Genomic DNA, 26389 nt, shown 5'->3' on the forward strand with positions numbered 1-26389 from the left:
CATCAACTTTATACCTAATAAAGGTACCTACAGATTAATACTTAAGTTGAAAAAATAGCATGCTAACTTCAAGTTTTTCACATAACATGTACCTGACAATGACTTCATTTATGCTTCACTTTCAATCAGCCATATTAAGGCAAAATATATCTCATTACTTATTACCTCTTCGTGGTGTTTCTTCCCCATTTGGAAGTACATTTGGAATATTATCCTGACCAGCTCCCATCCTCTCATCTTGCTGCTGTTGCAACTGTCTTATCATTCCATCAAGAACACTGGGCTCTGGGCTTCCTTCACCATTATCATTAGTTTGTAGGCTTATAATCTGTTCAATTACCTCTCCATCACCTGCAAATTCAATATCGTCAACAAAATCATAATTTACACAAATGGGGGAACGTCTACAATTAAAATTACATTAGCACCCTAGCTGGTTTGGCTTAGTGGATAGAGCGTCGACCTGTGGACTGAAGGGTCCCAGATTCGATTCCAGTCAAGGGCACATGCCCAGGTTGCAGGCTTAGTTCCTGGTGGGGTGTGTGCAGGAGGCAGCCGATAAATGATTCCCTCTCATCATTGATGTTTCTATCTCTCTCTCCCTCTCCCTTCCTCTCTGAATTCAATAAAAATATATATTTTTTAAAAAGCTGTAACAGGCATTAAAGTAACAGACAAAAATTGATTTAAATTACTGTTTATGATTACATAAAGAATGTCTTTGTTCTTAGGAAATACGTATTAAAATATTTCTGGGTAAATGAACATGAGATCCAGAACTTAAGCCTCAAGTGGTTCAAAACAATAATATGTATCTAGAGATAAACAATCAACATTACATTACAAAGGGCTTTGCACTTACTTGTTGCCACATAGCCAAGCTGTGGAACCAAGTGTTCATCTGCAGAATTTTCTCGGCCTGGTACTAATCTCTGATACTTAGTTGGATGAGGATTTCCATCTACATCTACCAAGAATGGTGGAGGCATAAGGTGAGGAGCCTGCTGAGTTTGCTCATCTAAGACATAATTATTAGAATCTCTAATCAGTGGTCGATAGTCAGTATGGAAGAACATCTGTTCAGGAATCTAGAAAAGGGAAGTTTAAAAAAAGTAGAAAAAGGAAGTTTACAGATTGACATTTTGAAGTTTATACATGTTAGAAGAAAACAAATACTAAGCAGTTAATTATAATTAGAAAAAACAATGAAATTAACACCCTATTTTCAAAATATCCTTCAGAACTACTTAATTTGAACGCTGTAAGAAAACACTTAAAATTACCTTTTCATACGGCTTGCTGCATCCAAAACCAAATATCAGAAGGTGCCCATGAGAGTCCGTACAGGCAAAATGCTGTCCATCTTGTGAAAACTTACAGTCAAACACAGCTCCATGCCCTTGTCCTTCAATCTAGGAAACACAGAGGAAAAAAGCCACATTCATTAGCGGAATAAAAGTTTGGCCCATGCTAACAAAGAAACAAAGTCATGACCAAGTTTATGCAAGTGCTTTGCTGTATTAACTGTTTTTGTATTGATAGCTTGCTATGATATATCACTTCTAGAAAAAAAATTTTAAGACAAATTTTTCATTCAGCATGTCAATTTTTATTATCAGGAAATAAAATTAACTTTTTAAAAAAATTTTATTTTAGAGAGAGGAAGGGGGAAGGGGCGGGAGGAAGGGAGGGAGCGAAGGAGGAAAAGAGAGAGAGAAACAGATATGAGAGAGAAACATCAACTAGTTGCCTCCCACAAGTGCCCCAACGGGGGATCCAACCCTAAACTTGGGTATGTGCCCTGGCCAGGAATTGAATCTGCCACCTTTTGGTGTACGGGACAATGCTCCAACCAACTGAGCCACCAGCCCAAGGCTAAAATTCACTTTGGATACCACTAGCCTAAAAGAAATCTTGAAAGATGTTCTAAAAATTAATTCTCAAAATGACTGAATAAAGGATCATAAACCAATCCAAAGTGAAGGTTTTATTTCTGCTATGTGAATGACAAGCACCTTCATAAACTTTTAACTTGTAACAAGAGGTTATTGACTAATAATCTATAAGGTAAATAATGAAAGATTAATAAAGTGTGATTAACTAAAATCAATACTTTCCTGGAGTTTAAACTTTCTACTAATATGACTGACTACCATGCAAAATTTGTAATGCTGCGTGTGATGTCTCAAGTTGTGTATAATTACCATAATTTTGCCAATTTAAACACAAAGACACATTCACCTATACACACACAGTTAGATAACTTTTGGAAATCTTTCCCTTATGTGAACAGTTATACAGAGAATTTCATGTATATATGTATGTATGGCTGCCAGATATTTATGAGGTTTAAATACCCTGATTTTTAGAAGTATAAACTGACAAAACATGCAGATCTGTTTCTGGCTGAACTTTACAATCTAAGTACTGGAAACAAATGCAAGCATGCATGAAGACACCCTAAACTTCACTTACCATATTGAAGTAATGTTTCATCTTGGTGCCTTTTGTAACATCCCATATAAATATGCTGCCATCGTGTCCTGCAGACAACATAATTCTGGAATCAAAGGGATGTGTTTCCAAAACAAACACTTCATCAGCATGTCCCTGTAGTCAACAAAGTCATACAGTTAAGGAGGGGGGGGTTGCAAGTTATAAGTTTCTAATTGAAAATCCATTTGTTAGTATATAAGGGCTTTTCAAAAATGTATTACAGTAATTTATATCAGTATATATACAAATTTCTATTTATTTGATAATATAAATCAAAGAAACATGTTTATTGTTTCTTGATATATTGATTTTATAGCTTTAAAAATAAAATTATAGTTCAAAACATCATGATTTGTTATATTTAACTAGAGGCCCGGTGCACGAATTCGTGCACGGGTGGGATCCCTCTGGGTGGTCTGCAGGGATCGGGTGAAACCCGCAGTCCAACGCCACCTGCAGCTCCTACCTGCCGCTCGCTCCCGCTCATCCCGGAGGCCCCACTGTGCCTGCCACGGGCTCACGCCCCATCAGTCCCAATCGGGAGAGGCTCTCGGTGCTCACCAGCCACAAGCCCTGCATCTGGCACCCTCCCAAGGGGAGTGGCCTGCGAGATCAGGCTGAAACCGGCTCTCCAACATCCCCCCAGGGGTCCCGGATTGTGAGAGGGCGAAGGCCAGGCTGAGGGACCCCAGCAGTACACGACTGGGCCAGGGAGGGCCCGAGGGAGGGCCCGAGGGAGAGCTCCAGGGCATGTCCTGCCCATCTTGCTCAGTCCCTATCGGCCAGACCCCAGCAGCAAGCTAACCTACTGGTCGGAGCATCTGCCCCTGGTGGTCAGTGCACATCATAGCGAGCAGTTGAGCAGCCTTAGCATATCATTAGCATATTACACTTTGATTGGTTGTTCTGCCATTCAGTCTATTTGCATATTAACCTTTTATTTAATTGGAGGATAAGAACTACCTACCAACAAGTTATGAAGCAGCTGTCCAGTATAAGAATTCCACACTTTGAGGACATGATCATTCACAGCTGTGACAACAATGCTATCATTCTGATTCCAAGCTATCATTGTTACTTTGGGTTTCATAAACCTTTCCTCTTCGGAGGTTAAGTCCCTAAGGAAAAAATACACAATGTGTAAATTTACTGGGATGGTAGACTATATACAGTGTGTATACAATTCCTTATCTGTACAAAAATCAAGTTCACGTCCTTCCCTTGCCAACTCTATAGAGGGTCCAACAGATGTGACCCTTAACAGATTATCTACAAACAGATTAGGGCAAAACCCAAAGTAAGAGAGGATGATTCAGAAGCAGACTAAATAAAGGCAGACTTTGGGGCACTTTCATCTTCATATCCAATATCTAGAAAAGTGCCTGACACTCAATTTGCTGAACTGTAAACAAGACTGTACTCATCTATTTATAGTTCCCTATAAACTGTGCCTATGGGCCCCATGGTACGAACAGTCTTTGATACATATGTCTGCAATGCACTACAGCCTTTATGAAAGTGATATGCAAAGTTTCTCTGTAAAATATAGTCAGAGAAACTGACTATATTGTCCCCCTCCACCCACCCCCTACTATAGCGATTTTTTTTAAATTCCAAAAATCTTATCTACTGACAAGTAAAATGTGTGCATGACATGCCTGAGTTGTTTGGGTGTTGTTTTTTCCAGTGATTTTAAAGCAGGGGTGGGGAACGTCCGCCTATGGGCCATATGAGGCCTGAGCAATCATTGGGTCTGGCCCTGCCCAGGCATTAGGGGTGAGTTAATTAAATGTTTGACCAAATATAGGAGGCTAACTTTTAAGTTGATAATTTTGTATGACCTGAGAATTGTATTATAAATATCCAAATGGCCTTTGGCAGAAAAAGTTTTAGAGAAAAGAAGTGGGAGGGAAGGAGAGGGAGAAGAATGGAGAGGGAGGGAGAGAGGAGAGAGAGGGAGAGAGAGGGAAGGGGAGGGAGGGAGGGAGGGAGCGAGGGGGGGAGGGAGAGAGAGAGAGAGAGAGAGAGAGAGGGAGGGAGGGAGGGAGGGAAGGGGAGGGAGGGAGAGGGAGGGAGGGAGAGGGAGGGAGAGGGAGAAAGGAAGGAAGATGGATTTTCTTGTTCTGCTTATTTATGCATTCATTGGTTGATTTTCGTATATGCCCAGACAGGGGATCAAACCTGCAACCGTGGCATATAGGGATGACGATCTAACAAACGAGCTACCCAGCCAGGGCATGCCTGAGATATTTCTATAATTTTTTTAAATTATAGTTGGCCGCCGAAACTGGTTTGGCTCAGTGGATAGAGCATCGGTCTGGGGACTGAAGGGTCCCAGGTTCGATTCCGGTCAAAGGCATGTGCCTGGGTTGCGGGCACATCCCCAGTGGAGGGTGTGCAAGAGGCAGCTGATCTATGTTTCTCTCTCATCGATGTTTCTGGCTCTCTATCCCTCTCTCTTCCTCTCCGTAAAAAATCAATAAAATATATTTAAAAAAATAAAAATAAAATAAATTATAGGTGGCCTAGCTAGTGTGGCTGAGTGTCAACCTATGAACCAGTCAAGGCACATGCCTGGGTTGTGAGCTCAATCCCCAGTAGGGGGCGTGCAGGAGGGAGCCAATAAATGATTCTCATCATTGATGTTTCTCTCTCTCTCCCTCTCTAAAATCAATAAAAATATATTTTTTTAAATTATAGGTGGTTTTATTTTTTTTAAGATATATTTTATTGATTTTTCACAGAGAGGAAAGGAGAGGGATAAGAGAGCTAGAGACATCGATGAGAAACATCAACCAGCTGCCTCCTGCATACCCCCTACCGGGGATGTGCCCGCAACCAATGTACATGCCCTTGACCGGAATCGAACCTGGGACCCTTCAGTCCGCAGACTGATGCTCTATCCACTGAGCCAAACCGGTTTTGGCAAAAAAAATTATAGATGGTTTTAAATGCAATACCTAAGCAAAAGTCAATACTTTTGAGAAACAGAATAAATATGTTGTTCTTTCTTACATAAATGTTAAGAACACATTCTTTTGGCTACATGAGATTTAAGTATCTATATCAGACATGCAGGAGTAACCATTCACTTCGATTGTAGCTCTTCAGAACAGGACTTTGTCCAGTCCCCTGAGCAAAGCAATCAACAAACCAGGGAGAGACCAAGTACTTATGATGTACCTATTTACAACAAAACATCTCAACTTACCCTGAGATTCTAGTAGCCATATCCAATAAAATGCTTCTCCACTCTAACTGCTCAAATCTCCAAATCCGTGCTGTTCCATCTCTGCTACCACTTAAAAACCTTAAAATATACATAAGAGACCTCACACTCATATACATGCCACCAACAGCTACAGTTAAAATCAAAGCAAAAATAAATTTTAACATGGCTATCTTGACTACAGATAAATCTATAGGTGTTAAGTCAGAAGACAAAGCTAAACTGAAAAAAATCTGGGTTGCTGGGATTTGCCTGGCTCTATGAAGTAAAGCACATTTCAAACTCAATCAATAGCTTGTCAAAAAGACTGAGTTTTGAGAAGACAATAGCACCTGGAGGGGAAAAATAGGAAAAATAAAGCCCATGTGGGAAAATTAGTAGGAGCAAAAGCTCCATTCTAAGCATCTTAACTCTAAACTCAAATTAATTCATGCTGGCAACTGTGTAAAAATAATCTTTTAACACGTGTTAAAAACTGCAAATTAGGAAAGGCACTTGAGAAACATTGGGAATCACAAAAATATATATAATTTAAGTGATAATTTCATTGCAGGATACAGCACAGTCATTGATGAGAAAAGGTTTAACTACTCAAACAAGAAATTTCACCTGATTTTTCTGTAAATCAAAAATTTAGCTGATGGTCATAGAAAATAAAAGACATGATTAATACAAGACTGCTATAGGGCTCATGTCCTTCCTAGGTTTTTTTAAAGATCTCATTATGGTAGGAACCCTCATGCGGTCTAGAAAGAAAAAAAAAATAGCTGATGTAAGCTAAAGGAGACCTACATTTGGTCACAGGAGACAGCAGAAACTATAAATTTAAAACTTGCATTTCCTGTTTCCCACTGCCGAGACACTTCATTCACACAGGGGTTGGCAAACGTAGGCTTAGAATTGGGAGCACAGGAAACAGAGCTCACACAGCTGTTGTAATAAGCGTCACAGCCTGCATGTCTTTTCCATATGAACCACTGTAAACCTACTTTTGCCCACCTGTGTATTTATTTAATAAGTACCTGTAATATACAGAGTGACACATTAGCTATATACCTAATACATGCCCACAAATAAAAACACACTTACCGATCACCATTGTTACAAAATTGGATACTATCAACTTTATCCTAAATCAGGGCAAAAAAACAAACACATGTCATCATCAGCATAGTTTATAATCAAACAAAAAGAACAAAACTGTTTTAGAGCTAGAAGCACATTTGGTTTAAAGCAAGAGATTCGCACTTATGCTGCTTAGCCTGTCATTCAAACATGAATTACACATTTAAGTACAAAGACTCTTTATGAATCTAACAGGACTACTAACACCCTCTTGTCTCAAAGACAGACACATGCAGTAAAATATCTGCATAAAAATTGACATCTGTATAAAGTCAAAATATAAAAGTTTAAGCACCTGAAAACACAGCTGAATATATTTTATGATTACTTATATGCAAAAAAAAAAGTTTAATCCTCTCCAAGGATTTTTGTTTGTTAATCCTCACTAGAGAGCATTTTTTTCCATTGACTCTTAGAGAGAGTGGAAGGGAAGGGAGGGATGGGGAAAGAGAGAGAGAGAGAAACATCAACGTAAGAGAGAGACATCAACTGGTCGCCTCCCGCACACACCTTGACCAGGACGAGGGATTGAAACTGCAACCCTGGTACGTGCCCTTGACTGGGAATCAAACCCAAGACCCTTTGCTGAGAGAGCCAACGCTCTATCCACTGAGCAACACCAGCCAGGGCCCAAGGACTTTTTTTTTTTTTAATTGCTTTTAGAGGCGGGTAAAGGGAGAAGGAAAGAGGGAGGGAGAGCGGAAGGGAGAGAAAGAGGGGAACATCAATCAGTTGCCTCCCACACATGCCCAGATCAGGGTTTGAACTTACAACCTAGGTGTGTACCCTGACTGGGAATTGAACCCCACAACCCTTTTGGTGCACAGGACAATACCCCAACCAAGCCACCCAGCTGGGGCTTTTTTTCTTTTAAAGTGACTTGAATATATGTTTATCGAATAAGCTCACAAAACTTAATTTAGGAGAAAACTCAACTTGACTACTAAAACCAATAATCCAGAATACTGAGTTATCTATAATAATAAAAGCATAATATGCTAATTAGGCCGGACAGCTGAACGTCCTTCCAGACAAAGCCGCAGTGGCTGCGAGGGCCGAGGGCCAAAGGCAGGCAGCCGTGGTGGCTGCAAAAGCCAAGGACAGGCAGCTGCTGTGTCCAGCAGTGGCAGCAGAGGCAGGGTGATAGGGGCGGCGCCTTCCCCTGATCAGCCCAGTTGCCTCCTGCAGAGGAGGGAGGCCAGACTGTGGCTTAGCTGTCTCAGTGGGACATCCCCTGAGGGCTCCTGGACTGAGAGAGAGAGCAGGCCGGGCTGAGGGACCCCCAACTCCCCAGTGCATGAATTTTCATGCACTGGGCCTCTAGTACATTAATAAAATAACATTCTGATTTCAGGAACTGGGTTAAAATAAATAGGCCCACTTGAACCTAACATACTCAAATCAACTGTCATAATCAAGATTCTGACTTAGTCCTGGCCAGTGCTGCTCAGTGGTTGGAGCATCAGCCTGCATATTGAAGGGTCTCGTGTTTGATTCCTAACCCAGGTGGGGTGTGTACTGGAGGCAACCAAACGATGTGTTTCTCTCACATCAATGTTTCTCTCCCTCCTTCCCTCCTCCCCTCCCTCCCTCCCTCTCTCTCTCTTCCCTCTTCCTCTCTCCTTCCCCCTCTTCCACTCTCTCTAAAAATTAATGGAAAAAATATCCTCGGGTGAGGATATTTAAATACAATTCCTCCTACAATTAAGTTAAAATCTTAACCCAATGAATTCAGTTTTTTAAAAAATCCTTATCTCTTTGTCAGCAATATTTGACTATATACCAATAGGAATATTACTAAAATTAATCTACAAAATTGTAAAACATGAATACTTACAGTGTGGCTTTCAAGTTCTGCAATTTTTTCAGGTGCTTCAAAACCCAAAAAGTACATTCTGATTACATGATCGGTACTACCAGTGGCTAAAAACATACCACCTGAAATAAAAATGTTAAGGTTTAAAAATCCAGTTTATAACAAATATCTGCACAAACCAAATTTCTATATTGAATTAAGCAAGATCTCTTATCCCAAAAGTTTATTTCAATAGATCCATTTTCCAATTCACTATATAAAGACATTTTAAAATTAATATAGCATTGTGAAATTAGGTTTATAATATGAAATATATATTTGCTCTTCATCCCCATTTATGGCACAGAGCTCCTAAAACCTTTGGAATTTCTTAAGTGACAAAGTGATAAAGGTGTCTTGATAGTCTTAAACCCATTTCAACCATAACAGAGTTTATATTAACAAAGTGACTTAGAAAGCACCTAAGGAGGAAGGGGAGGGCTGATTGCCAGGAGAACCAAGCTCTGGGGAGGGAAAGGGAGTTTAATCAATCGCCCTAGTCACCGGTTTATTCAATTATGTCTATGTAAGGAAGCCTCCATAAAAACCCAAAAGGACAGATTTCAGAGAGCTTACAAGGAGGAGTTCATGACAATACTCAGGAGGTCAGAAGCACAAGTGAGATGGGGAGAGGGAGAATCATGTAGGACTGAGCCCATAACCTGTGGCATCTCACTATTCTCTAGGTCAGGGGTGAGGAACACTTTTCTGTCAATAATTATGATGGGTAATTATAACATCATTCACAGGCCATACAAAATTATCAGCTTAAAAATTAGCCTGCTATATGTGGTAAGCATTTAATTAACTCACCCCTAATGCCTTGGCAAGGCCGACGACCAAATGATTTCGTGGGCCTTCTATGGCCAGAGGGCCAGAAGTCCCCCCCCCCCCGCCCCCTGCTCTAGGTGGATGGTATCTGAACTGGGTTCAACTGTAGGGAACCCAGGTGGAGTGAAAGAACTACTTGATGGTGCTGGGGGGAAAAGCAGATTGGGCTTTAATTTTTAAAAGGTAATTCAATATGGAAATGTTCGTTATTGCCCCATTTTATTAGCTGTGGCAACGACCTTAAGTGCTGCTGCTCTTAAATATGTTTGGCAAAAGGGGCTCTGCTTTCTAGACAACTTTACATACCTAAACCTAGCTATGGAATATAAAGTTCACTTGCTGAGGTTTTCAGACTTTTATAGGGAAAACGTCCTTGACCTCTCCTAAATAGAAAGATTAGCACACAAGTTCACTGTGGAAGAAAAGAAAATGGGGAATTATTTCACCAAGATGTGTGGAAAACAAATTTAAACCACCAAAAATATGCCATTTAGCCTAAGGAAAAATCACAATTTTGGTATATCATACACCTGGGCCACGTGACTCAGAAATCGCTGATGTGAACTCCTAGAGCTTCCTCTTCTACCACTGACTCTGATTACTACTCAACATCATAAAAAGGCAGAAGGGGGAGTAAAGACAAGAAGGCGGCTAATGAAATGAACATCACAGATTAAACCTAAAGAAATGAACAGTCATTTACCATCTGTCTGATAAAGGCTCTTAGCCTAAGCGGTCATTCAATAAATGCCCAAGTTAAACTGAAAGAAGTGCTTACCAACACTGAAAGAAGAACAAAGCATCTGAACGCCTGGTCTGGGCTTTTCAGTAAACTTCAAGGGACGTGCACTATAAAAGACGTTTTAAATACATTAGTTATACATGTTAACATGGTTTAAATATTGATTTTAAGCTAACTTTAAATATTACGATGTTATTTCTATAGTGCCTCACAGTATACCAAGTATTTCCACATACGCTATTATAGCTACATGGGTTTTAGAAGACTGTTCAATCCCCATCTTCACACTGATCCTACCACACGGAAAGAGCAGGCCTACTAACCCCGTCTTGTCACCGAGGTGACTGCAGCTCAGAGAGTCTAAATGATCCCATTATCAAGGCTGCAGCGCAGAGCATAAAACCACCAGGTATAGACTGTCCAACAAAAACGAAATGCAAGCAACACGTATAACTTTAAATTTTTTAGAAATCACATTAAAAGTAAAAGGAGCCCTAGCTGGTTTAACTCAGTGGATAGAGCGTCAGCCTGCAGACATAAGGGTCCCAAGTTTGATTACAGTCAAAGGCACATGCCCGGGTTGCAGGCTCGATCCCCAGTAGGGGGCATATAGGGGGCAGTCGATCCATGATTCTCTCTCATCATTGATGTTTCTCCCTCTCCCTTCCTCTCTGAAATCAATAAAAATATATATTTTTTTAAAAGTAAAAGGAAATAAAGTAACTTTATTTCATTTAACCCCATATATCCAATATATCACAACATTAGTAATATTTTAATGAGAACTTTAGATTCTTTCCTTCACATTAATTCTTTGAAATCTTTCAGAGCATAATGAACACTTATAACACACCTCAATTTGAACATTTTCATCAAATACTATATTCAGTTTTCTTAAAACTTGCAGCTGAAAAACTAAATTCACATACTCAAGTGGTTTGAAATATGCCTACAAGTTTTGTAATAACTAAATCAAGTATCAATATTTAAATCTAATTTAATTCAGTTCCTCAATTACACTAGTCACATATGAAGTGCTTGATAGTCACATGTGGCCAGTACGTACTGTATTGGGACAGCACAGGTCCAAAATCCAGGGCTTCTGATTCTTCAATGACCCTGCCTAAACTTCTATGTATCTAATACTTTTCAAAATGTTTCACATACATACTATCTTTTTTTTCTTTCACAAAAATGTGCCCACTGACATAGAATAGCTATGCTTCTCTTACATATCCAACTATTTAAATAGCAAATTGTAAACAGTAAGTAGTTGATATGGCACATATCCTGTTTATAATAAAAATTAAGTTCAAAAGTAAAAAGCCAACTACAATCTATAATTTCTCTTTATAACCAAACTTCATTAGACTAAACCATAACAACATTAAAGAAGAATACGTTAATACTAACAAAGTCACTTACCTAAATTTCAGAGATTCTAAATCCCACTGCCAAAAACAAACTGTCCCGTCAGCACCAGTAGAAACCATGTATCTTTGAGAGCCTTTGGCCATTGGGCTAAACTAAAAAACAATAACATATACAAGTCAGTTTCCTGAGCTTCTACGAATGTTGGAGTTTAAATTTTTTCAAAATTAACATAAACTGACTCCCTAAAATATAAGAAATCCAAAAATATAGGTGACACTATGATAGTGAAAACATAACCTATAAAAAAGGAAAAGTCTCTCTTGCCCTGGCTGGCGTTAGTAAGTGGTTAGAGCGGCAGCCTGTGCACTGAAGGTTCGATTCCTGGTCAAGGACATGTACCTGGGTTGCAGGGTCAATCCTGGGCCAAAGTTGGGCACATGCCGGATCAATGTGTCTCTCTCTCCCTGCCTTTCTCCCTCCCTCCCTCCCTTCCACTCTCTCTAAAAATCAATGGGAAAAATATCTTCATGTGAGGATTAACAACAACAAAAAAAGTAAATTCTATTTCAAATTAACTTATAAATGTAATGTGATCTCAGTAAGATTATTTTCAAAACTAATAGACAAGAAGAGTCAGAAAAACTTTTACAAAGAAAACGTAAAGACCTAGCCCTATCAATCTGAAAGCACATCGCCAAGCCTCAATAATCAAAACTATGGGCCACAGTAATTACATTGACAGAACGACCAGTAGAAAAAAGATCAACTCCAAATTGGACCCTAATATAAGACTTAAGTAAGATAAAGGTGCCAGCTCAAATCAGCTGGACAAACAATGAATCTCTGCATAAATGGTAAAGGGATAAACGATAGAGGAAAAAAGCTGGATCTATCCTCCAGACTGTACATAAGATAAATTCCAAGTGAATCACAATTTAAACATTTTTTAAAAACCCATAAACATAAGAAAATGCAAAAATCATGCTGTAACTTTAGAATAGGACTGAGATTTGTATTTAATAAAATATCAACTGTGCTACACAAACAAGCTAGAGAAAGAAGTTTGATTTGGTCCAGAGATATCCAAGAAGGCTTAAAAGATGAAGAGGAAAACACAAAGAAAATAAGAAACACATACTAGGCAAAGAAATAATATGAACAAAAGTACAAACTTGATAGAGAATATGGTATATGACAGCAATTGAAAGACCTATATGACTAAAGTGTTCATTTTTGGAAGCGGTGGTGAAATGAGTAGAGAATCTGGGCCCAATAACAGCAAAGTAAGAGCTGTAGTTATCAAATAAAACACTAAAGGCAACAAAAAGATTTATCTGATGGCAATATATAATATTGATTGAAAGGAAGCAGGTAAGATAAAGAGCCAAGAATCAATTCAAACAATCCAATTAATCTAGGAACCTTAACCTCGACCTTTCTTTCCCCCAGAATGGGGATGAAAGCCAGGAAGAAAGAAATGCAACTTGCTGCCTCATGAGACATTCAAGACAAGGAGCTTAGCAAAGAAAGACCAGGACTGCCAGTAGCAGAAAAGAAAGAGGAAAAACAGGTTTTAGTGATTTTTTTACACGATTCACATACTTACCATTATAACATCTCAGAGTATAGTTTATAATCTGTTTTGTTATTTTTATATACTTTGTAAGGGAGGCAGGATTTAACCTATGACTTCAAAGAAGCTTCTTCCAAGCTCCATCTCATCAAGTATACAAAATAAAGGGTTTAAATGATGAAAGTGACTATTTAAACTTAAGTTCTAGAATATGAACTAAAAATGAGTTTAAATATACTTGGGCAAATTTAATTAGCTTATCAAAATCCACAAATTTTAAGGTAGAAAAACTATTAACCTCTCACCAGTTTGTAATTGACTCATTTAGTTCAACCATAAACTGAAAAGAAGCAGTAAGTCATCCATTAAGCCTGCACTGAAATTAGCTCTAACCGCATTACATATTTATTAAATCACCCTTCCAAGATTCATGGAAGTATGATTAATTATATATTTTTTCTTTATTGCTAAATTTAAAATAGATAATATAATTACTAAGCATTTTACTATTTCTTATCTCCAAAGAGAAAGCGTTTTAAAAGAAAAGAAGACAGTAGACAAATATGCCCATGAACATGAGTTTACCTGTAAAGATGTAATTGACCCTGTGTGTCCTTGGAGCACAGCAACTGGGGCACAAGTTCTCAAGCACCACACTCTAATTATTTTATCACAGCTCCCTGCAGCAATCATTGTGTTCTCATAGTTTACTGCCATATCTGAAATTTCTGCAGAATGACCTCTTAATGTGGATAATAGGCGGCCATTGTGTGTTGACCAAATCTTCACCAAACAATCATCTGAACCCTAAGAAAAATAAATCCCAAAATAAATGTTAATATGAAGTCTTTCACATCATTTAAGAGTACCATTTACATGTCACTCAAGTTATCTATAACTCCTCCTCTTTCCAACTGTAGAATTCTCTGTAGATTACAAGACTCATGCTGAGAACACTTATAAAGTTTTTTCTTCAAACCGAAGAATATCCATCTAACGATATTGTGAAGCTTTCATTTCTATGAATCAGATCACATTATAAATACTATCTTCCCAAAATTCTCTGCCAAGTAATAAGTCCAACTAGAAGTTCATGGCTCGCCCAGAAAGTGTTGCTCAGTGGTTAGAGTGTCGGCCTGCACACTGGAGGGTTTCAGGTTCAATTCCCAGTCAGGGTGTATGCCGGAAGCAACCTATCATGTCTCTCTCTCACATTGATGCTTCTGTCTCTTTATCTCTGTCTCCTTCCTTCTTCCCTCCATTCTACTCTCTCTAAAAATCCATGGAGCCCAGCCGGTGTGACTCAGTGGCTGAGCGAACCAGGAGGTCCTGATTCGCTTCCCAGGCAGGGCACAAATCTAGGTTGTGGGCTCAATCCCCAATAGAGGGCATGCAGGAGGCAGCCGATCAATGACTCTCTCACATCATTGATGTTTCTATCTCTCCCTCTCCCTTCCTCTCTGAAATCAATAAAAAAGTATTTTTTTAAATATATTTTTATTTATTTCAGAGAGGAATGGAGAGGGAGAGATAGAAACATCAATGATGAGAGAGAATCACTGATAGGCTGCCTCCTGCACACCCTCCCACTAGGGATCGAGCCCACAACCCGGGCATGTGCCCTTGACCGGAATCGAACTTGGGACCCTTCAGTCCGCAGGCCAATCTCTATCCACTGAGCCAAACCGGCCAGGGCAATAAAAAAGTATTTTTTTAAAAATCAATGGAAAAAAATATCCTTGGATGAGGATTAAAAAATAAAAGTTCGTGGCTCACCTATTTCAATAACAATGGTTAAGTGTCAGTTTAGTTCACATCAAGCTAAATAACTTGATAAGTGTTAGGACAGATCTACATTTCACAGGCTGAAATACAAGAGTGTTCCCAAAAATAACTAAAAAACAATGGAATAGCACCCTCATTTTAAATAACCAAACAACAGAGTCTAAAACTTATAGTACCAGCCAACATCTATCCATTCCATAAATATTTGAGTAGAGTATCTACTCTGAATCTCACAACTGAGAAATAAAATTTCAACCAGAAGTCCATCCTAATTTTCCCTTAAAACATTAAAAATGTATATTAAATTCTAAATAGTTACATATAGTTTTATAATAATTATAAAATAATATTTCAGTGTTTAAGTAATCAATTTCCCTGGATTGGTGAGTACTCAATGTGAATATGAATTATAAATCACCTGTAGAGAACTAGATATTGGTGGGAGGAATTTTGGTTTGATTTTGGTTAATACACATAGTAGAAATTAATCTGAGTAGGTCTAGAATGGGCTAAAAAGTATTAGGAATGCATAAGCATCCTTGACAATAATGCCCAACCACCACTCACTGCTCTAAATCAATGTCTCACAACCACCACACAAGGCCATGACTATCTGCATCTGAATCACCTGGGAAACTAAATAAAAATGCACGTATAGCCCAGCTGGTGTGGGTCAGTGGTTGAGCACTGACCCATGAAAAAGAGGTTACTGGGGTTCAATTCACAGTCAGGGTACATGCCCAGGTTTCGGGCTTGATCCCCAATAGGGTCATGCAGGAGGCAGCTGATCGGTGTTTTTTTCTCATCAATGTTTCTATCTCTCTAAATTCAATAAAAACATTTTTTTTAGAAAAGCAAATTTGCCCAGCCAGCATGGCTCAGTAGTTGAGCATCGAGCTGCGAACCAGGAGGTCACAGTTCAATTTCCGGTCAGGACACATGCCCGAGTTGCGGGCTTGATCCCCAGTGTGAGGCATAGAAGGCAGCCGATCAATGATTCTCTCCCATCATTGATGTTTCTATCTCTCCCTCTCCCTTCCTCTCTGAAATCAGTAAAAACTATTTTTTTAAAAGGCAAATTTATGGGCCCACACTGGACCTACTGAATCTAAATCCTGAGAAAGGAAACATGGAATGTATGTATTTTTTAAGACTTCTTAAAAGATTCTGGTGAACACCAAAGTGCTCCAGATGATAACAAATGGAGTTTAAAATGTTAACTCACTGTAAAGATTCTATGTCCTGTCCTATCAAATGCTACACAGTAAACAGCAGATAGATGTCCAAGAATCCTTCTGTGCATTTTTATATGCTGGTACATGGTTCCTGGAAATGCTGTGCTAAAAGTGGAACACCCTGTGAGTTGTTTGCCTCGATGTATCTCCACTAGGAAATAAAAACAACAAAAATGGTTAAGGGGGTGCCAGTATGTAAAAAGCTAAGAAGAACTCCAAAACAAAAACCTATGTTCAAGAAACAAGGATTCAAGTTTCTTTCCAGTTCTGTTCTACTACAATCACTGGTACAGACTTTTTATTATAATAAAATTGTTTCATTAATTTTTATTACTTCTAATAATTATTTTAGAAAAACAAATGTGAAAATTGATCCTTGTTACTACTAAAACAACATACACCAGTATTTCCTTTTACATTTTAGCATAGCAGTTACAAAACTGGTCAAGAAATGGAAAGAAGGGGATCAGAAATCCGAAAGGCAGCCTCACTCACCAAGGCTTGGTGGGTAACCGTAATTCACGGGCATTTCGGGAGGTCTTCCTCTGTGAAGAGCAGCCAAGGCAGAGCCCTTCCACACTGTGTGCCTGCAGTCTTTAAAATGAATTTTAGATACACATAAAATCTTGAAAGTTAACCCCAAGAAAGATTTTATAGAATACTTACGTATATTTTAATAAACTGTTTATTCAAAATTTTACCAACTAATAATATACTTTAACAGAAAAGCCCTAGAAGTTTATTAGACTATTTCTGAGGGGGAAGAAAATTTAAGACATCTCAGATACAACAACAACTAACATTGTGTAGCACTTTACAATTTACAAAGTGCTTTCCACATACATTATCTCATGGAATCCTCACAACAACCCTGTGAGGTAGGTATTAATCGCCAATTTACAAGTGAGGTAACTGAGGCTCAAAGGTTCCAGGACCTTTAAAAAGAGATCCACTACAAATGAGCAGTCAAGATGGGCCACAAAGCCAGGTCTTTTGACTCCAAGTCCCATTCAATGCCAAATAAGTTTTTTATTTTCCAATGCAGAATTATTCCATACAATATGAACAATAAAAAGTCTTAATCACAACTGATTCAACTTTCCAAAAATGGAAATTTTTGTAGGGAAATTTTTAAGTCTTTGATTTACATGAAAATCCTTGATTTAATTAAGTATTTAAATGTTACTGACTTTTAAAATTAATACTGGCCAGTATTACCATGACTTTAATCTCCTCCGGAAATACTGACAAAATTAAAATGGCTTTCCTCTTGTTTAAGGGTCATCGATGATCTTTATACAAGAGCTTGTATGTAGGACCTGTGAGTCTGAACACTAATCCTAATATCCCATCCCCCTTTGACCTACCAGTGAATGTACCAAGTAAAACGTCTGCCCCTCTATAGGAGGAAGCAGCAGAACACAGACTATGCTGTGCTAGAAATTAGCTTCTGCACAACTGAAAGAGGACGGGAAGAAAGGCATCCTACTAAACCTCCACTGAGCCTCGGGTGCCCCAAACAAACAAGCATATTACGTTTTACATGAATGAATTCATTACCACTATCATGATCAAAGAGCAGTTACTAGGCATCCTCCGTGGCACTAGTACAAAACAGACAGAGAAATATAGTCCCTACCCCTAGGGCAGCTTGCTGAAGTCTCTTCTAAGGTCTGCCAGTTCTAAAGTAGTGCTCATCACAAAACGACATTGAGCTTGACACAAGTAAAGAAAACAGGCTACCCAGGCAACCACTATATAACAACCTAAAACAGAATAATTACAAGGTGAATAGGGACACAGAAGGAAGAAGAATATGAACAGTTTCCTGATTCAAGCCACAGTGTGGCATAGCCATAGAGCACTAAGAAACAACTAAAGCTGACAAACCGGTCTGGCATGGAACCAAGAAGGAGACTGGTTCTTTCTCAGTCAAGCTTTATACTGATGGTACATCTAAAAGGCAGCATCACGTGAGCAAGAGATCTTAAAAATAATCACGGGGATGAACTTGATGTATGCTCAAGATCAGAAGAACCAACATTCTTGCCATTTGCAGTTAAGCCACGTTGTATACATAGATCATATCACATACATGTACTTAGTCTGAGTGATTTATACCAAGCTAACAGAGAAAGAACAGCAATTCCAACAGTTTGCTACCACATAACTTAGCAAAAAAATGAAGTTGGTGAAAAAAGAACCATGCAATTATACATTTTGGGTGTTTTTCAAACTGCTACCAAATTTAGAAAATCACTTTCCCTTTATAGCAAAGGGCTTTCAAAGATCTAAATATCAAATGAAATACTTCTAGCATTTAAAGAGTTTATTAGACACATACAATTACATTCAATGAAGTTATAAGTGAGCTACAAAATGGAAAATTAAGAACTCACATTGATAAAACCTCAAACACATCTCTGTATAAATTCAAACTTTTTAGCTTAACATCTATACCTTCATTTTTTTTAATGCAGAAGGACCCATTAAACACTTATGCAATAAAATTCAATGTCTATGCTAAATGCAGAGAATTTTATATTTATAGTCCACAGCATGGTATATTGTTACATATCACCTTTCTTCCACAATGCTCACGTCACTTCACAATTATGATAATTATTAAACTAGTAATACAAAGCAGAACACTTCTTCAAATTAAGGTACCTTTTGCTGTACGTAGCAAAGACTGCCTTCCTGCACCAAGTAAAGAAGTGACTCTTGAAATACTGGGTGGAATTTCTTTATCCAACATGGGACCGATGCGCTGGCATATTTGCAACAGATGATCAGGAGCCACATGCTTATTGGACAAGACCTAAGTGGAGAGCAAGTTTTAAAAGCATTTTATAATAGTATCAAAAACATTAAATACCTAGAAAAAAGTCTGACAAAACGTGAAAAACATGTACAATGAAAACGATAAAACATTACTAATATAAAGATTTAAATAAACAGTAAATTAATGTAAAGATTCAAAGCTATCCCAAACAAAATCCAGGCATGTTTTTTATAGAAATTGAAAATTTCAATCTAAAATTAATATGCAAATGCAATGGCCTACAAAAGCCAAAGCACCTTAAAAAAAAAAAAAAAAAAGGTTGAGAGTTAACAATATCTGACTTCATAGCTTGTTATATAAGGATGACTGATTTTTGATAAAGGTTCAAAGGAGAAAAGATAATCTTTTGAACAAATGGTGCTGAAATAAATGGATATTCATTTGTCAAAAATAATAACTTCGATCCAAAATCATACCATAAACAAAAATTATCTCAAGGCAGAGCATTGATTTGAAAGTATAATCTAAAGCCATAATATATATATATAATAAAACACTGGAAAAAATCTTTATGACGTAAGATTAGGCAAATATTTCTAATGACACCAAAAACACAATCCACAAAAACAAATTAATAAGTTGGACTTCATCGAAATGAACAACTTGTTTTTTTTTCAAAAGGCACTGTTGCCAAAACCGGTTTGGCTCGGTGGATAGAGCGTCAGCCTGCGGACTCAAGGGTCCCAGGTTCGATTCCGGTCAAGGGCATGTACCTTGGTTGCGGGCATATCCCCAGTGGGGGGTGTGCAGGAGGCAGCTGATCAATGTTTCTCTCTCATTGGTGTTTCTAACTCTCTATCCCTCTCTCTTCCTCTCTGTAAAAAATCAATAAAAAATAAAAAAAAACAACAAAAGGCACTGTTAAGAGAATGAAGATGACCCACAGACTAAAAGAATGTATTTGCAAATCACCTAATTGAAAAGGACTTGCAAAATTCAATAGTTGAAAAAACAAACCTTATTTTTAAAAATGGGCAAAAGATTTGAATGAACACTTCACCAAAGAAAATATATAGATGGCAAACACATGAAACGATACTCAGCATCACTGGTAGCTGATGAATACAAAATAAAAACATGAGCTATCATGTGTGCAGGGGGCAACAAGTGACAGAACACCCAATCACACACCCTCGGGATGACTCATAGTCTGAGTGTCATCTTGGGAAGTGCCTTGAAAGCGTCAACAGAGTTCTAATTTTATCAGTGGGTGTCCCCCTTGCGGGGCACCCGGATGAGTGGTTCCCAGAAGCTAGTAAAACACCAGACTCCTGCCTGGCACCACCTGGTGGGGGGAGAAGCTCAGACACACCCCACCGGTGACCAGCGTTTCATTTCCAGGAAGACAAGAGCACCAGGCGGCCCCCGCCCAGTGACAGGACCATGGTGCAGTGGGGCAGGGGGTTGGGGCAAAGTCTGTGGGAGAACAGCCAGGTCTCCTGACTCCCGGAGGGCCCAGTCATCCCTAAACTTCCAAGAGGACACCCTTATAGAAAAGCCACTATCAACATCTTCAAACATTTACATGTAAATATAGGCAAATGTAAAGACTTACTAGTAAAACTGAGGCTCTATCAGAGGTCTTTTCCAAGCAGAAGTCTCTCAATTTGGAACCAGCTTCAAGTACACAACCAACTGATACCAAATAAAAGTGGGTAGGACACTCTCCTGACCCACAAGAGATGTGGTTAAGAGTCCTAGCTTTACAACTAACTAGTTATGGAATCTTGGACAAGGTATTTTCTAAGACCCCAATTCTTATTCAAAAATTAACAATAGGCAAAATTATGGGCTTACAAATTACATACACACCTAAGTATTTTAAGGTTTTGACTAATTCCTCTCTACATTAATGATAATAGCTAACATTTACATAGTGATTACAGACACTAAGAACTTTATATATACTAACTTATTATACCTCCCAACTATTTATCCTCATTTTACAGATATAAACACACAAGGCACAGGCATTAAATAACCTGCCCAGAATCAAAGAGCTACTAAGTAAATGGCAAAGCTAAAAATATAAACCCAAGCTGTCTAGTTCTGCAACTCTCCATCACTGGATCATTGTAATCAGCTCTACTACCTCTTTTTTTAAAATATATATATTTTACTGATTTTTTACAGAGAGGAAGAAAGAGGGATAGAGAGTTAGAAACATCGATGAGAGAGAAACATCCATCAGCTGCCTCCTGCACACTCCCTACTGTGGATGTGCCCGCAACCAAGGTACATGCCCTTGACCGGAATCGAACCTGGGACCCTTGAATCCACAGGCCGACGATCTATCCACTGAGCCAAAACGGTTAGGGCTGCTCTACTACATCTTAATAAAAGTAGTCAGTAATTAAATAATCAAGCAATATCATAAGACTTTTAGAGTCCAAGTGGCCTCAACATATTTAAAGCCAAATATGTGCAAATTGATTAACATCAGTATAGAATTTTTTCTAAGCAGTTAGATTTTCACATTCAAATCTCATACACCTAATGCAACAGAAATACTAAAATGAGTCTCAGTCTAATTCTGAATAATGCATGCATAATTCATCCTACACTGTTATTGTTACTGCATAACTGTAACACAGAAGTTTTGTGTTCCAAATGCCACTTCCAATTTCTACTCAAAAAAGGAAAGACAGTAGCTCTGACCAGGTCGCTCAGTTGGTTAGAGCAGCATCTTGATATGTCAAGGTGGTGGATTTGATCCCCCCTCAGAGCACATACAAGAATCAACCAATGGTCCTGGCTGGTTTGGCTCAGTGGACAGAGCATTGGCCTGGGGACTGAAGGGTCCCAGGTTCCTCAGGTTGAGGGCGATGCCCAGTAGGGGGCGTGCGGGAGGCAGCTTATCAATGATTCTCTCTCATCATTGATGTTTCTCTCCCTCTCTCTCCCCCCCCACCCCCTCTCCCTTCCTCTCTGAAATCAATAAAAATATATTTAAAAAAAACAAAAACTGTGAACCCAGTTGGCAGGAGTGGTGCCTGGGACAGGGACTTTGGCGGCAGCTGCAGGCTTCAATCTGGGCTGGCCTGCGATGGAGCCCACCGCGGGGAGCGAGAAGGAGAGTGGAAGAGGTGCAGCTACAGGGAAATGCGTGAATAGGATCTCGGTGCCAAGACCTCCCTCCCTTGAGGACTTCACCATAGGGAAGCCCATTAGCCGTGGCGCCTTTGGGAAGGTGTATCTAGGACAGAAAGGTGGCAAGTTGTATGCAGTCAAGGTTGTCAAAAAAGCAGACATGATCAACAAAAAATGACTGATCAGGTACAAGCGGAGAGGGATACACTGGCCCTAAGCCAAAGCCCTTTCATTGTCTATTCGTACTATTCCCTGCAGTCAGCAATGTCTTCCTGCTAATGGAAAACCTTATTGGCGGAGCTGTCAAATCTCTCCTACACATATATGGTTATTTTGATGAAAAGATGGCTGTGAAATATATTTCTGAAGTGGCACTGGCTCTAGATTACCTTCATAGACATGGAATCATTCACAGGGATTTGAAACCAGACAATATGTTTATTTCTAACGAAGGTCATATTAAACTAACTGATTTGGGCCTTTCCAAAGTTTACTTTGAATAGAGATATCAATATGAACGATATCCTTATAACACCATCAATGGCTAAACCTAAGCAAGATTATTCAAGAACACCAGGACAAATATTCTCTCTCATCAGCTCTTTGGGATTTCACCCACCAATTGAAGAAGAAAGTCAAGACTGCAAATATTCTTTCAGCCCATGTATCTGAAACATCACAGCTTTCTCAAGGACGAATTTGTCCTATGTCTGCAGAACAAAGGAACAGTACTCCTTATTCTAGCAAACTACTAAAATCATTTCCCACCCTGCTTCGCCCCAGGCCTTCACCACCCTATTTCTGTGTCCACAGGTCTTGGAACAGTTGCCTCCAACCCCAGAATGCCTGTAAAGTGTCTAACTTCTAATCTACTCGTCTAGGAAAAGGCTGGCTACATCCAGGGCCAGTAGTCAGTCCTATATGGAATCTGTATCCAGTATGGAATCTGAATGCCACAGCAGTCCTACATGGGAAAAAGACTGCCGGGTTAGAGGGAAATTTATCTTAACCATAACCAATTATGTATGTGAAATTAATAATGAGAACACTTTTTACCTTTTCATTTAAATTCTGTATGGAAATGCAACTGTTAAGTGAACAGCAGTAAAGTTACTCTTCATTTTCCTGTACATCCTGACAAATTCTTTTGAAATATTTTACTTTTTGCCCTAGCCAGTTTGGATCAGTGGATAGACACTAGCCTGCAGACTGAAAAGTCCCTGGTTCGATTCCGGTCAGGGGCACATGCCTGGGTTGCGGGCTCAATCCCCAGTTGGGGTCATGCAGGAGGCAGCCGATCAATGATTCTCTGTCATCATTGATGTTTCTATCTTTCCCTTCCTCACCCTTCCACTCTGAAATCAATAAAAATATATTAAAAAGGAAAAAAAAAGAATCAACCAATGAATGTACAAATAAGTGTAACAAATCAATGTTTCTTTCTCTTTCTCACTCTCCAAAATATCAATAATTTTTTTAATTTTTTAAAACAGATAGTAATAAACAATAAACAATGTATTTTATATAGTCCTACGGAAACGGATTAAGCTTTAAAAGAGGGACGTAGCACATAATGCAATATACAGATAATGTATTCTATTATGCACTTGAAATATAGAATCTTGTTAACCAATGTCACCCCAATAAATTTAATTTAAAAAAATTTTTCTAATGGGATGTATAACTTCCATCTATCTCATGGCCATTCAATGCTAAATAGTGCTCTAACTCAGTGGTCGCCAACCAGTGGTCCGTGAGGTCCGAAAGGCTGGCGACCACTGCTCTAAATGACCTACAAATAAAGTACACGTTAACAGAAATTTTAAGAAATCAAAAATCATACAAAACATTTAATAACCAAACTGTTGATTGAGAACAAGCTGAATTAGCTTAAGAATAATTTTTTAGCCCATCACATAGCTGAGGAAACAAATCTACAAATTACACCACAAAAACTGAGGATCCCTTCTGTGAACTGACCACAGGTGAGAATAAAGAAAAGCCTGTCAGCCCTGACCGGTTTGGCTCAGTGGATAGAGCACCAGCCTGCGGACTGAAGGGTCCCAGGTTCGATTCCGGTCAAGGGCATGTACCTTGGTTGCAGGCACATCCCCAGTGGGAGGTGTGCAGGAGACAGCTGATTGATGTTTCTCTCTCATTGATAGTTCTAATTCTCTACCCCTCTCCCTTCCTCTCTGTAAAAAATCAATAAAAATATATATTTAAAAAAAAAAAAAGAAAAGCCTGTCAAACTTCAAGTTCACAGCCACCTGTGGGCTGGCATGACTGACTAGAATGCTGAGGAGCCTCAGTCAGTGAGTCTGCACTCACCCCAATTTCATCCCACAGGCCTTCACCAACTGTACCCGGCAAAAAACTGGGCGCAGAGCAGCTGAGGGATAACACCATCCCTCCACAGTGTGCTGCAGAGGCTAGGAATAAAAGACCAGGTGGAAAGCCAAGGGCAGGACTGGAGATCAAAAAGTCCTCTTCCACAACCCAGAAAGTTAGCAGCAGCAAATAAACTACAGCAAGACCTCCCCAAGTTTAGGAAGCGCACAATCTGCTATAAAGACAGACAACTCGGGCATCTCCCCAGTGCCCATATCCTACTCTACTGAAAGGGCAAGTCCTGATCCCACCCTCAAAACATATGAGGCCAGTGACCAACCAAATGCAACTAATGCTACAAGATTAGATACAACTAGACTGACCCACCCCTACACACGTAACAACTTTGAGAAAGAAAAGAGCGCATCCTTTACTAGGGCTAATTACATTACTTTAGCCTCTACTTTTTTTTTTAACGTATTTTTATTGATTTCAGAGAGGAAGGGTGAGGGATAGAAACATCAATGGTGAGAAAAAAATCATTGATCGGCTGCCTCCTACATGCCCCCCACCGGGGATCGAGCCCGGACATGTGCCCTTGACTGGAATCGAACCTGGGACCCTTCATTCCGCAGGCCGATGCTCAAGAGCCAAACTTGCTAGGGTCAGCCTCTACTCTTTTTAACACAAAAAGGCCCAGCATACTTCAAAAGATAATGAGCCCGGCCAGTGTTCTAAATGGTTAGATTCCCCACTGGGGCATATGCCCAGGTTGCAGGTTCGGTCCCCAGTAGGTGACATGCAGGAGGCAGCCAATTGATGATTCTCATCATTGATGTTTCTCTCTCTTTCTCACTCTTCTTCCTCTCTGAAATCATTAAAAACATTTTTTTAAAAAGATGAGACAAATTATGTGACCCATAGTCAAGAGAGGGAGTTGTCCCCAGACCAGTGGTCAGCCAACCGCGGCCCCTTGAGTGTGTGGCTCTTCCACAAAATACCACGTGCGGGCGCAAACATACAGCGTGATTGAAACTCCGTGGCCCATGCGCCAAAGTCGGTTTTCAGCTCTAAAAAGAAATTTCAATCGTTGTACTGTTGATATTTGGCTCTGATGACTAATGAGTTTGCCAACCACTGCCCTCGACGCAGATTCAGAGATGGCCCAGATGCTCAAAAATGCTCAGCCATATTTCTTCAAAATAATTATTTTGCCCCATCTTCTATCCTTCCCATTTGGGACTTGATGCATTAAACTATTTGATATCCTACAGATTCAAAGAGCTCAGAGAACCCCAAAGTAAATGCAAATACACTGGCACATGTGGTAGGCAGCTTCTGACATGGCCTCCCACCCCACTCCCCTGGTATTCATAGCCTTGAGAAATCCCCTCCCAGCCAATAATTACTTCTAACCAACAAAATACAGTAACATTGAGGTGATACCACTTTCGTGATTAGACACAGAAGTGTCTTGCTAGCAGACTATTAGTGTCATGTCAGCTTTCATCTCTTGATGATGCAAGCTGCCATGCTGGAGAGACCAATGTGGCAATGAACTCAGGGCAGCCAACAGCCAGTTAGGAACTGAGCCTCTCAGTCCAACAATCCCTTCAGGAACTGAGTCCAGCCGAAAACTACATGCCCCGCCAGTGTGGCTCAGTGGTGGAGCTTCGACCTATGAACCAGGAACTTACGGTTTGATTCCCAGTCAGGCACATGCCCAGGTTTTGGGCTCAATCCCCAGTGGGGGGCGTACAGGAGGCAGCAATTGATTATTTTCTCTCATCATTGATGTTTCTCTTGCTCTCTCCCTTCCTCTCCGAAATCAATGAAAATATATATACATGTACATGTACATGTACATATACATATACA

The 26389-nt window shown here is 39.4% G+C and overlaps 1 protein-coding gene across 2 annotated transcripts in view; it reads right to left on the bottom strand.

The window, feature by feature from the left end:
* BRWD1 (bromodomain and WD repeat domain containing 1) overlaps positions 1-26389 on the bottom strand; it is a 91982-nt gene that overhangs the window by 59755 nt on the left and 5838 nt on the right. For both annotated transcript variants that reach the window (XM_054713550.1, XM_054713551.1), the window contains exons 5-18: positions 18916-19066; positions 16741-16839; positions 16236-16396; positions 13811-14032; positions 11704-11804; positions 10315-10385; positions 8688-8788; positions 6815-6855; positions 5708-5806; positions 3464-3614; positions 2476-2610; positions 1284-1412; positions 863-1088; positions 166-351 (exon numbers count right to left, since the gene is read on the bottom strand). In XM_054713550.1, coding sequence (XP_054569525.1) covers positions 166-351; positions 863-1088; positions 1284-1412; positions 2476-2610; positions 3464-3614; positions 5708-5806; positions 6815-6855; positions 8688-8788; positions 10315-10385; positions 11704-11804; positions 13811-14032; positions 16236-16396; positions 16741-16839; positions 18916-19066 — 1873 coding nt within the window. The remainder of the gene's footprint in view (positions 1-165; positions 352-862; positions 1089-1283; positions 1413-2475; positions 2611-3463; positions 3615-5707; positions 5807-6814; positions 6856-8687; positions 8789-10314; positions 10386-11703; positions 11805-13810; positions 14033-16235; positions 16397-16740; positions 16840-18915; positions 19067-26389) is intronic.

This window comes from Eptesicus fuscus, chromosome 3, assembly GCF_027574615.1.
Source record: "Eptesicus fuscus isolate TK198812 chromosome 3, DD_ASM_mEF_20220401, whole genome shotgun sequence".
NCBI lineage: Eukaryota > Metazoa > Chordata > Mammalia > Chiroptera > Vespertilionidae > Eptesicus > Eptesicus fuscus.